This window comes from Scyliorhinus torazame, chromosome 15 (genome assembly GCF_047496885.1).
Source record: "Scyliorhinus torazame isolate Kashiwa2021f chromosome 15, sScyTor2.1, whole genome shotgun sequence".
NCBI lineage: Eukaryota > Metazoa > Chordata > Chondrichthyes > Carcharhiniformes > Scyliorhinidae > Scyliorhinus > Scyliorhinus torazame.
The window spans coordinates 191,645,183-191,657,542 of record NC_092721.1 but is presented as its reverse complement, the minus strand read 5'-3'; the positions used below and the strand labels follow the sequence as shown (position 1 = coordinate 191,657,542).

Here is a 12,360-nt window from a genome sequence, read left to right as displayed (position 1 = left end):
AGCCACTTGTGCTACCGTGCTGCCCAAGGCAAGTGGAGAGTATTCCATTCAATCAGACTCCTGACTTATTATGCCTTGTAGATGGTGGACAGGCTTTGGGGTGTCCGAATGGAAGTTATTCCCTGGAAGATTCCCAGCCTCTGATATGCTCTTGTAGCCACAGCATTTATATGGCTAGTGCAGTTCAGTTTGTGGTCAATGGTAACCCCCAGGAAATATTGAAATTGTTTAATATTAAAGTTCTTCTGATTCTTTCAGGGGCTGTTATGATGGCAAGCAGCAAAACACAACGATTTGAAGTCTTCGACAATGGGACCTTTGGCATTCACAATGTTCAAGTCCAGGATCGTGGGCAGTACCTGTGCACAGCTCGGAACCAGCATGGCACAGCCAAGGTGGTGATCACGCTGATTGTGCTGGCCCAGCCTCCGCGAATAGTTGGAGCCCGCTACAAAGATGCCACCGTGTACCTGGGAGAACCATTCCTCGCGGAGTGCAGGGCCAACGGGATTCCCAGCCCCCATGTTTCATGGCTGCTACCAGGCAGGAAATTCCTGCAGAATCCAAACAGCACCGGGAGCAGCGTCCTGCTGCAGAATGGGACCCTGTCCATCAGGGAGACGGCGTTCTCGGACAGAGGCGTTTACAAGTGTATCGCCAGCAATGCTGTGGGAGCGGACACCGTGACGGTGAGATTGCACATCGCGGCGCTGCCTCCGATGATCCAGCAGGGAAGGACCGAGAGCATCTCAATCGCCCCAGGGCAGGGCGCTCACATTCACTGCACTGCCAAAGCTGCACCCCCAGCAAACATCCGCTGGATCCTTTTCGATGGGACACAGATCCGGCCCTCCCAATTTATCAATGGCAACCTGTTTGTTTTTCCAAATGGGACCCTCTACATACGTAAACTGTCGGAGCGGGATGTCGGTAACTATGAATGTTTGGCAACTAATATGGTTGGTGTTGCAAGGAGAACAGTAAGCGTAAGCATTCAAAAGCATTCCGTTACTGCCAAGATTACTGCCTCATCTCCCCAAAGAGTGGACATTAGCTATGGAAGTGCTCTACATCTGGACTGTGCTGCTGCCGGAGACCCAGGGCCCAGAATACTCTGGAGGTTACCATCCAAATTGCTGGTGGACTCACGCTACAGGTAATTAATATTTACAGAAAAGAGTATTGAAGCCTTTGCTGGGTAAATGCACAACCAGTGTGTTACTGAGACACATCTGCCAGCTGTGGTCAGTTGGTCACATACTTGTGCTTTCAGACGGAATGTTGAGTGTGTTTGACTCTCTTTCCAGCAATGTCAATATTAAACTCCGGGTTGACATGCCAGCATGGGGGGTCCTGCATCGCTGGAGGTGGCATCTTGCGATGAAACCCAGGCATCATCAGCCCTCTCACAATTCACCAAACATGCACGTCCTTCGGGACTTGTGGGAGGAAACCGGAGCACCCGGCGGAAAACCACGCAGACACGGAGAGAGCCTGCAGACTCTGCACAGACAGTGACCCAAGCCGGGAATCAAACCAGGGATTCTAGCGCTGTGAAGCAACAATGTGAGAAATGTTAACTGAGGGATAAATATTGGCTAGGGCACCTGGGGTGAACTTCGCTGCTTGGCATCGAAATGATGCCATGGATCTTTTACTTTAACCCGACCAGGCAGATGGGACCTTATTTAAATACCTCCAGCCGACCAACCTAGAGAAGGTCTTCCTAGTCTCCTGGTTAATAGTTATGTCTCAGCCAACGTCACTAAATAAAAAATGCAGACTTTCTGGTTGTTTGCTGCATACTTCTTCCATTACAACAATAAAAGTACTTTTGTGGCTGTAAATGCTTCATAGAGACATTCTGACATTTTAAAAGATGCTGGATGAAAAGGTAGCACAGTGGTTAGCACTGCTGTCTCACAGCGCCAGGGACCCAGGTTCAATTCCAGCCTTGGGTGACTGTCTGTGTGGTTTGCACTTTCTCCCTGTGTCTGCGTGGGTTTCCTCTGGGTGCTCCAGTTTCCTCCCAGTCCAAAGATATGCAGCTTCGGTGGATTGGTCGTGCTAAATGGCCCCTTAGGTGGAGGTACAGGATAGGGCGTGGGAGTGGGCCTAGGTAGGGTACTATTTCAGAGGGTCTCCTTCTGCTCTATAGGGATTCTATGTAAATGCAATTCTTTCTGTTCTACATTTGAATGTCTGTTGGAAGCTGAACTGTGCAGTTGCGATTTGACAATGAAGCTCTTTGTTTTCGATAATGATTAAGTGAATTTAGTTGGAGGTTAACTCCTGACAATGTGAGAAATTCATTTGAATAGATTAGTGAGGGAATTTGGAATCTGTCATAGGTGGCTTTACTCTAAAGTGTGGCATGCTCTTTGCTGGCATTGCCCAGAGTGAAATCCATCCTTGTCTGAAAGGGCAACGAGCCAAGATGTAGCAAGCAGCTTAGAATTCATTCAACCCAGCCAACTTCTCAACCCCTCTCCTCGTAGCCCCAGCAATGCCCTCCAATCCTAAGATTGGCTTTAAAGTAATAAAACATCCCAAGACATTGGATCACACAGGGAAATATTTGTTTAGTTGACCAAAAGCTTGGTCAAAGAGGTAGGTTTTCAAGAACTTCCGAATGGAGGATAAAACACAACCCTGTCCTCATTCCACTAAGTGCTGTTGTCCATGTTGGGAAGAACATAGGTGAATGAATTAGTGATCAATGAATGGAACTCTAACTGATCTACATGCTATTGGTTGCAATGATTCCAGCCCCACTTGACACTGAGTCACAATACAGGTGCAGTTAGATTTTATATTAATAACCTTGGCTTTGGTTGAGTTAAATTGATTACAGTCACCAGGTTTGTAAATTTAAACACAAGTAACCTTTTATTATTAACCGTAATTACAATTAAATCGGCAAAAAAATGCAACTGCCTATCCACTATTTGATTCCCAATGCAGCCCCCCCCCCCCCCACTCCCCACCTTTCTAACTCAGCCCATCTTCTATGTACACACACACAGACAAACAACACAGATGGAAAGGGTGGTGGAAAAGAAGATAAATAATAACAAAACAACGAAGACCTTTGATTCAGATGGATACCTTCCAGTTAATTTCTTTCTCAAGGTTGGATCTTCAGTCAGGTACTGTCTTCAGCTTGTAGTGATCTTCACTGCAGACTCAAAAAGACAGCAGGTAACTGGAAGCAGAGAGAGAGAGAAAAACACAGCTCCTCTTCCTTCGAGGGTCTAGAGGCTGCTGGCAGGTTCTCTGAGAACATCATGCAGGAACCAATCACTGACTGTTGTCAGACAGAACGCTGTCCCTGGCTAACCCACCGGTTGCCTGTTAGCCAATCGAACTGACTTCCTCCAAAGCCAGTTCCTAAGATTCACTCTGTGCTGACGAGTCCGGTTACTCCTCTCCAAAATACAAAACCTAGGAACACAGTGTCCTGGCAAGCACCTTTCTGCTTAAAGGCACATTCTGATTGGGGATCCATGGACCAAAAACAATAAAATAAAATAGTAACAAAGGAAATGAATAAAAAGGACTCTTACATTACAAATACTCAAACCTGCATGACATCAGGCAAACAAGTCCCAGGAGAATATGATTGTGTTCCTTCATAACTAGATATGATATGGAGATGCTGGCGTTGAACTGAGGCGATGACAGTAAGAAGTCTTACAACACCAGGTTAAAGTCCAACAGGTTTGTTTTGCATCACTAGCTTTCGGAGCACTGCTCCTTCCACAGGTGAATTAAGAGGTAGGTTCCAGAAACATGTATACAGACAAAGTCAAAAATGCAAGATGATACTTTGATGCGAGTCTTTGCAAGTAATTAAGTCTTTACAGGTCCAGATGGAGCAGGTTAAAGAGGTATGAATTGCCTTAAGCCCGGACAGTGGGTAGGATTTCGCTAAACCCAGGCCAGATACATAACTGTATCCAGGCCAGGCTACCTACATAACTAGATAGACCGTGGTACATGTGAATGTTCCAGATGAACCTTTACTTCCTCCGCCACTTTGAGAATTGGTAGGAAGCATTTGGATTCTTTGTGTCATTGCCAATATAATTTTGGGAAAACACTATATGACTATGCCCCTAGTTGTCTCGTTTAAGCATTGTATAATCCTTGTACTTCTGATACAATAATATCACAACAACATCCTTTTTGCTTTGTCTGAATTAACCAATAAGGATACCAGTGGATCACCTGACTGCCGTTAACTAAAGACAACTGAGCGAAATCCTACCAACTGTCCTGGCTTGACACAATTCACACCTCTTTACCCTGAGGTTACCCCATCTCTGGATCTGTAAAGATTTAATCACCTGCTAATGCTCACATTCCAAGTATTGTCTGGCATCTTTGAATCTGTCTATATATATGTTTCTGGAACATACCTCTTCATTCACCTGAGGAAGGAGCAGCGCTCCAAAAGCTAGTGACATCGAAACAAACCTGTTGGACTTTAACCTGGTGTTGTAAGACATCTTACTGTGCTCACCCCAGTCCAACGCCGGCATCTCCACATCATGTTTTAAAGAAGAACACCTAGAAAACACAACTTAGTCAAAGAAACCGAAGAAATATAAACTTAAGTAATAATAGTCACCAGTGCCTCACCATGCACTCTGGGGCTGGGGTGGGTGGGGGGGGGGGGGGGGGGGGGGGTGATTCCCCATGTCTGCTAGCTGGAGGCGGGAGTAGTGTCAGCCATTGAATCGGGCGTTGTCAAAAAGCATGTTTCACGCTGGGCGTCAAATCCGTTGCAAGTCTCCTGTCCTGCCCCACGAGACTCAACGGTTTTCCCACTTGTCAGAGCAGGAAGGTGGAAAGTCCTCAACTGTATTCATTTGAATGCAATTACCGGGTTGGAAGTCCGATTCAATTACCTCCTGTGATGTCCATCCCCCCCGCCCAGCCAGGAGGCCCGTTGGCAGGAATTGGTGCAAGTCCTGAAAAATGGGGACCTGGCACTCTGAGGGGACAAGGTTGCCTCCCTGCACTTGCCTCCAGGGTACCGAAGGATGTTCTTTATGGGAGGGGGGGGGGGGGGGTTAGGGCAGGGCTTGAGATGGGCTGGGGGTCTTTCCTGGGATGAGGGGCTTTTGGCTGGTCGACCCATTTGCAGCCTTTAAACCCTTGAAACTGTCAGCACGGTGAGAAGCCAGTTAGCACTGTTGCTTCACAGCGCCAGGGCTTCGGTTCACTGTCTGTGCGGAGTTTGCATGCTCTCCATGGGGCGCTCCGGTTTCCTCCTACAAATTCCAGAAAATGTGCTTGTTAGGTGAATTGGACATTCTGAATTCTCCCTCATTGTACCTGAACAGGCGCTGGAGTGTGGCGATGTGGGGATATTCACAGTAACTTCATCGCAGTGTTAAAGTAAGCCTATTTGTGACACCAATAAAGATTATTATATTATTATTGTGAAAGATCACTGAGCAGAAAATGAAAGTCTTCTCATCTGTAACCTAAACTCCTTTAAACTATCTCCCAGCATTTCAATATTAATGATGTGTGAGAATAAAGTGAAAGTCGTCCCATCTGCAGCCCTAAAATCTTTAAACTGACTGTTTGGCATGATAAAATGAAAGATCTGTGAGAATAAGGTAAATGTCTTCCCTTTAATGTGGTGTAAACCTTTGAAGTGTTTTTTCAGTCAATTTCGTTACCATTTATCTTTTTCAAGCCTGTGTGCATGCTTAGAGCCTAAAAGCTTTGGACTGCATTGTTTTCATTCAATTTCACAAACCATTGCTTTTTAAAAGCCTCTTGATTGATAGGTCCAGGCAATTTATTTGTATAGCTCTACAGGGGTCCATTAACTCTGGAGTACTTCCTCTTCAGGGCAGATGTTCTTTCCAACTGTAGGTTTTTTCAAGAGGCTGCCTCTTTGTTCTGAAGAGCTTCCTAGAAAGAGCAGGGGCAGCATTCAGTCAGACAGTTTAAAGGTTTAGGGCTGAAGATTGGAAGATTTTCACTTAATTTTCACAAATCATTAATATTGACATACTGTGAGATAGTCTAAAGGGGTTTTGCTACAGATGAGAAGACTTCCCCTTGCTTCTCAGATCTTTCATCTTGACATGCTGGCAGACAGATTAAAGAGCTTAAAAGCTGCAGATGAGAAGACTAGCCAAATGACCCCATCCCAGGAAAGACCCCCGAACGGAGCTCATCCCAAACCCCCCCCCCCCTTAGCATGCCAGAGGCAAGAATAGGGAGGCCACACACTCCCTTGTCCCTCTTTGGATGCAAGGTGCCAGACTGTGTCTGCCAAGTGGTAGAAACTGAAGGGGGAGACTGAAGGGGGGCAGTGCTGAAAAGGAGGAATGGGGTGGAGTGCTGAAAGGGGAGAATGGGGCGGAGTGCTGAGAGGGGGCTGAGGGGGGGCCCTTGCCAGTGATTTGGTGGGGGGGGGAACTGCAAAAGTATTCTGAGATCAGGGCGGCCTTTAAAACGGGCACCCAGATCTCGGAGCAGTGGGACCTCTCTGTGCGTTTAGACCCCACCCACTCAGAGCCGGCATAAATCCCCATCCTGTGAAAAAAACACTCTAAGAGCCATTGATTGGCACCTGAGCAGTGCTCCAAGTGCCAGCGGGAAACTCCGGTTTTCCTGCTAGCGAGAGCATTTAGTCTTCAAACAGGAGAATTGCACCCTCCATATCTTGCATTTCCCACTGGAAAGGCCTTAAAAATACTGCTGCATACAATGTGCTCCTTTTCAAGGGTCACCGTGGTGCAGATAAGATTGTGGATTAGGGCGAGATAGCTACCAGTCCACGGGCAGCATCTAACTTTGGCCACTCAGGCGCAGATTAATGTGGAGATCTCGAACTACACTGCTCCTCTTTCCCCCACCACCACCCCCGCCCCCAACTAGGTGCTCACAAATCATGAGTGTGGGATGGAAATAATGGAGGAATCAGACATAATTTCATTTCGAATAAAACGCAGGATATAGAAGATGCAATTCTCCTGTTTGAAGACTAAGTGGTCATTAGAGTGATCTACTAGCTGCAATTTGTACCAATTATGCTCCTGCAGTCTTGAGTTCCTTTCCAAATTATTCCACCTTGTTCCAGCTCTCCTCATTTTCAAACCTCCTCAAAGGGTTCTTCCATTGCATCTCCGCTTGCTTTTCCTAACTCTCTCATTATTTGCTGGGTGTACTTCCCCTTTTGTAAACCACGTTGCTCAATATAGGAGGTGAACTATCAGTGCATGTTGCCGTCACGACATCGCAAGTTTTAAAAATTAAAACATAACCGTTTGGCTGAAGCAGGTTTTATTGAATTCAAATTTCACCATCTGTCATGGAGGGCTTCGAACCTGGGTCTCCAGGGCATGAGTTTGGGTCTCTGGATTACTCGTCCAGTGACAATCCCAGTACACCACAACACTGTAGAAATGCTGTGGACTCTATAGATTCTAATGTTGGGTCAGCTACACAGCTAAACTCAGTCTGTAATTAAGGAGAATTTTATTCATTTCTCGTGCTGTTCTGCTTTTCTGCCCCCCTCGCTTGGAAGCAGTGACTCATCCTGGAGTCCAATTCCACAGGTACATATTGTGATAGCCTCGCCCAAGTAACAAAACTTACTGGCGAGACTGGACACTCACTTATGTCAGCTGTAACATCTCCAGTTCCAAGCCCCTCAGAAAATGGCCCAGCTGAGATCAGCCACCTGGAAATGGAGGCCCAACAACAAACTAAGAATCAAGCCTTTAATGTTTTCCATGATGTGGAGATTCCTGCGTTGGACTGGGGTGGGCACAGTAAGAAGTCTTACAACACCAGGTTAAAGTCCAACAGGTTTGTTTCGAATCACTAGCTTTCAGATTACAGTTCCTTCACCTGATGAGGGACAAAGCTAGTCATTCGAAACAAACCTGTTGGACTTTAACCTGGTGTTAAAAGAGTTTTTAATGTTTTCAGGTATGGTTGCCCATCTAGCTTTCAGAGAAGCCTTCAAAGGTGGACAAAGCACGGGGGTTGAAAGAAGCTTTTACGCTGAATGTCACTTCCCCATGGAGATCAAAGTTCTGGCTACTCTTCAACTATTGGTCACTAAACTCTGTTTTATTTTTCAGTTACAGCAAGAGAATCAAAGTGTACAGCAATGGCACTCTCGTCGTCCAGTCGGTTACAGACAAAGATGCCGGAGATTATCTGTGCGTGGCCAGAAACAAGATGGGGGATGACTTCATGGTGCTCAAGGTCAATGTGATGATGAAGCCGGCCAAGATCGAGCACAAGCAAGATGCCAAGCAGAAGGTCATGTATGGAAAAGACTTGAAAGTGGACTGCATTGCGTCTGGATTGCCAGACCCGGAGATCTCCTGGAGCCTGCCAGATGGCACCATGGTCAATAGCATCCTGCAGGGGGGTGGCGGCGGGGGGACACGGAGGCGAAGGTACGTTGTTTTCGACAACGGCACCTTGTACTTCAACGAGGTTGGCCTGAAGGACGAGGGTGACTACACTTGCTACGCGGTCAATCAGATTGGCAAGGATGAGATGAAAGTCAGCGTGAAAGTGGTGGCAGAGGCCCCAACCTTCCCGAGCGGCATCCCCTCCCTGGTGCAGGTGCAATACGGGGAGTCCTGCCTGGTACCATGTGAAGCCAAGGGAGAACCGGCCCCCTGGGTCAGCTGGTACTCCCCTGCCAACAGATTCATCAGGCCCTCCGCCAAGTACCAGGTCAGCACTGAGGGCACTCTGCTGATACACAAGGCACAGAGGGCAGATGGGGGGAATTACACTTGCATTGCGAGGAATGCAGCAGGTGAGAGCAAGAGGGTCATCACGGTGAGGGTACACATCGAAGCCCCGAGTATCAATGGGCAAAAGGGCGCGAATACAGTGGTCAAGGTGACAGCAGTGAGGGACGGTCGGAAGCAAATAGACTGCAGGGCAGAGGGGGTCCCCGCCCCTCGGGTTATGTGGGTGCTGGGGGAGAATGTGGTGGTCACCGCCCCCTATTATGGGGGTCGAATTCAAGTGCACCGCAATGGGACGCTGGACATCGGGAGTTTGAAGAGGTCAGACGGCGAGCAGCTGATGTGCATTGCTCACAGTGAGGGGGGAGAGGCCAGGCTGACAGTGCAGCTGGAGGTGCTGGACGAGCTGGAGAAACCCTCCTTCCGCCACCCCGCGAGCGGCGGGGTGGCCACCGTGGTGGGCGCCAGCGTGGAGCTGAATTGCTCCAGCCGCGGGAAGCCCGCGCCGCGGACCACCTGGGTGCTGCCGGACGGCAGCCGGCTGCTGGCTGGCCAGCGACGGGCCGGGGTGCAGCACCGGGCGGACGGCGCCCTGCACATCGCCAGCCCCTCGGCCGCCCAGGCCGGCGCCTACCGCTGCGTGGCCAGCAACGCGGCGGGCTCGGCCGAGCGGCGGCTCACCCTGGAGGTGGGCCGGCCCCCGCACATCCGCGGGCCCCCGGGCGGCGGCCTGCTGCGGGTGCTGCCGGGCGAGGGCCTGAGGCTGGACTGCGTGGCGGGCGGGCAGCCGCGGCCTCGGCTGTCCTGGCTGCTGCCCAGCGGCCTGGAGCTGGACGCGCCGCAGAGCCGGGGCCGCTTCTCGCTGCTGCCCAACGGCACGCTGCTGCTCCGGCAGGCCTCCGTCTACGACCGGGGCACCTACTCGTGCCGGGCGGCCAGCCGGCTGGGGCTCAGCTCCATCAGCGTCTCCGTCATTGTCATCGCCTACCCGCCGCGCATCACCCACGGGCCCCAGCCCGTCACCTACAGCCGGCAGGGCGGCGCCTCGGTGCGGCTCAGCTGTCTGGCCATGGCCATCCCCAAAGCGGAGATCAGCTGGGAGCTCCCGGACCAGAGCCGGCTCCCTGCCGTCAGCCAGGCCCGCCTGATCGGCAACAAGTACCTGGACCCCCAGGGCTTCCTCATCCTGCAGCGGCCCTCCACCACAGACGCTGGCTTTTACAAATGCACCGCGAGGAACCTGCTGGGCAGCGACTCCAAGATCACCTACCTTCACGTTTTTTAAAGGGAGAATGTATTTCCATCCCCCCTCTTGAGAGACCGCCCTCCTTACTGCCAGCGACTTGCCAAGCCCCCAGGTGCACAAACCGTTGCTCCAATGTTCTCTCCAATGATGTCCCTCCAAAGTTTCTCTTCCACGTTGGCGGTGTGCATTTGTTGGTCAATTTCAAATTCACGCTGGCTGGGAGATTGAATCATAGAATTTACAGTGCAGAAGGAGGCCATTCGGCCCGTTGAGTCTGCACCAGCCCTTCGAAAGAGCACCCCACCTAAGCCCACACATCCACCCCATCCCCCACACCCCCCATCCCCACGCCCCCGCCCCCATCCCCACACCTCCGGCCCCCATCCCCACACCTCCGGCCCCCATCCCCACACCTCCGGCCCCCATCCCCACACCTCCGGCCCCCATCCCCACACCTCCGGCCCCCATCCCCACACCTCCGGCCCCCATCCCCACACCTCCGGCCCCCATCCCCACACCTCCGGCCCCCATCCCCACACCTCCGGCCCCCATCCCCACACCTCCGGCCCCCATCCCCACACCTCCGGCCCCCATCCCCACACCTCCGGCCCCCATCCCCACACCTCCGGCCCCCATCCCCACACCTCCGGCCCCCATCCCCACACCTCCGGCCCCCATCCCCACTCCTCCACCCCCATCCCCGTAACCCCATCTAACCTTTTGGACACTTAAGTGGCAATTAAACACGGCCAATCCACCTAACCTGCGCATCTTTGAACGGTGTAGAGGAAACCGGAGCACCCGGAGGAAACCCATGCAGGCACAGGGAGAACGTGCAGACAGTGACCCAAGCCGGGAATCAAACCCGGGACCCTGGAGCTGAGACGCTAACCACTGTGCTACCGCTGGCCATTTCATGCAACTGGTCTTCCCTCGCCCCCGGCTTCGAAAGGAGGTTTTAAAAATAAAAGGCCAGTACCTGGGACCCTGTGAAGACAATTTGTCTCTCTCTCTCTCTCTCTAATTGTCATTGCCTGAAGTAAAAGAGGAATCTTGACTCTTACGCTCAATGAAAAATCTGCCTTGGCAATTAATCCTACTGAAGTTGAGCTTGTTCACAATGGACCCTCTTCATGAACCGTGGATCAGTGATCGGTGGAGTGACAGTGCTGTCAAAGAACAATGGTGCTCTTTCAGTTAGCAAGCTGTAGCTGCAGAAAATGGGACTTGAAGCCTTGTCTATATTAACATGACATGAAGTCAGTCAAAGTTTGGAGTCAAATAATGTGGAGTGATGTGTACAGTTATTAATCCTAATTATGTTACTAACCAAGATTGATTTTACAAAGCAGGCGGTTTGCATTACAATCAGGGACTTAAAACAAAAATGAAAGCTTCCTCTCTCAAATAGCTTCAGAAAACCATACAGGACAGAAGGAGATCATGCGGCCCATCCTGCCTGTGGTAGCTCTTTCAATCAGTCATACTCACCTGCTCCGTTGTCACCATCCTAATATTTTTTTCAAGTATTTATTCAATTCCCTTTGGAAAGTGACGATTGAATTGGTTTCCACAACACTTTCTCGCAATGCATTTCAGATCATAACAACTCACAATGTCAAAATATCTCCACCTCCCCTTATTAATAATAATAATAGCTTATTGTCACAAGTAGGCTTCAATGAAGTTACTGTGAAAAGCCCCTAATTCGCTACATTCCAGCTGTTGTTCGGGGAGGCCGGTACGGGAATTGAACCGGCGCAGCTGCATTACAAGCCAGCTGTTTAGCCCACTGTGCTAAACCAGCCCCAATGATCTTAAATTTCTGTCCTCTGGTTACCAAACCTCCTATTCCTGTAAATAGCTTCTCCTTATTACCAGAGCCCTTCATTTTGTTGGCCTCTAACCAATCTCCCCTTAGTCTTCCCAGCTCAAACGCAAACAATCCCAGATTCCCTAGGTTCTCCACATAGCGGAAGCCCATCTTACTTCGTGCAGTTCTCTTCACACTTTCCAAGGGTTTGCCATCCGTCCTAACATACAATGCCCTGGATTTGGACACAATCCCCCAGCTGAGGCATAACCCCTGATTTTTTTTAAAGGTTTTGCATAGTTTCAGTTTTTACGTGGATATAAATAATTAATGATAAAAAAAACTTACCATGAGAACCATTGCCATTATACAACCATGTAAATATAAAAAATATTTTGAGCATGAATAGTTGGCAGCACGGTGGCACAGTGGTTAGCACTGCTGCCTCACAGCGGCAGGGACCCGGGTTCGATTCCGGCCTCGGGTGACTGTGTGGAGTTTGCTCTGTGTCTGCGTGAGGTTTCCTCCCACAGTCCAGAAATGTGTAGGTT

General features: G+C 49.9%; 1 protein-coding gene and 1 long non-coding RNA gene across 2 annotated transcripts in view; one reads left to right on the top strand and one right to left on the bottom strand.

Annotated features, from left to right (window-relative positions):
* The window catches only part of mxra5a (matrix-remodelling associated 5a), a 98,171-nt gene extending 88,136 nt beyond the window's left edge, over nt 1–10,035 (top strand). Inside the window, exons 6-7 of the mRNA XM_072477355.1 lie at nt 259–1,156; nt 8,121–10,035. Coding sequence (XP_072333456.1) covers nt 259–1,156; nt 8,121–10,035 — 2,813 coding nt within the window. The remainder of the gene's footprint in view (nt 1–258; nt 1,157–8,120) is intronic.
* On the bottom strand, nt 5,797–10,135 carry LOC140392089 (uncharacterized). The gene is made up of 2 exons (XR_011935245.1): nt 10,021–10,135; nt 5,797–5,934 (listed from the first exon to the last, which is right to left on the bottom strand). It is a non-coding gene; the product is annotated as an uncharacterized lncRNA (long non-coding RNA).
* Nucleotides 10,136–12,360: the final 2,225 nt, after the last annotated feature.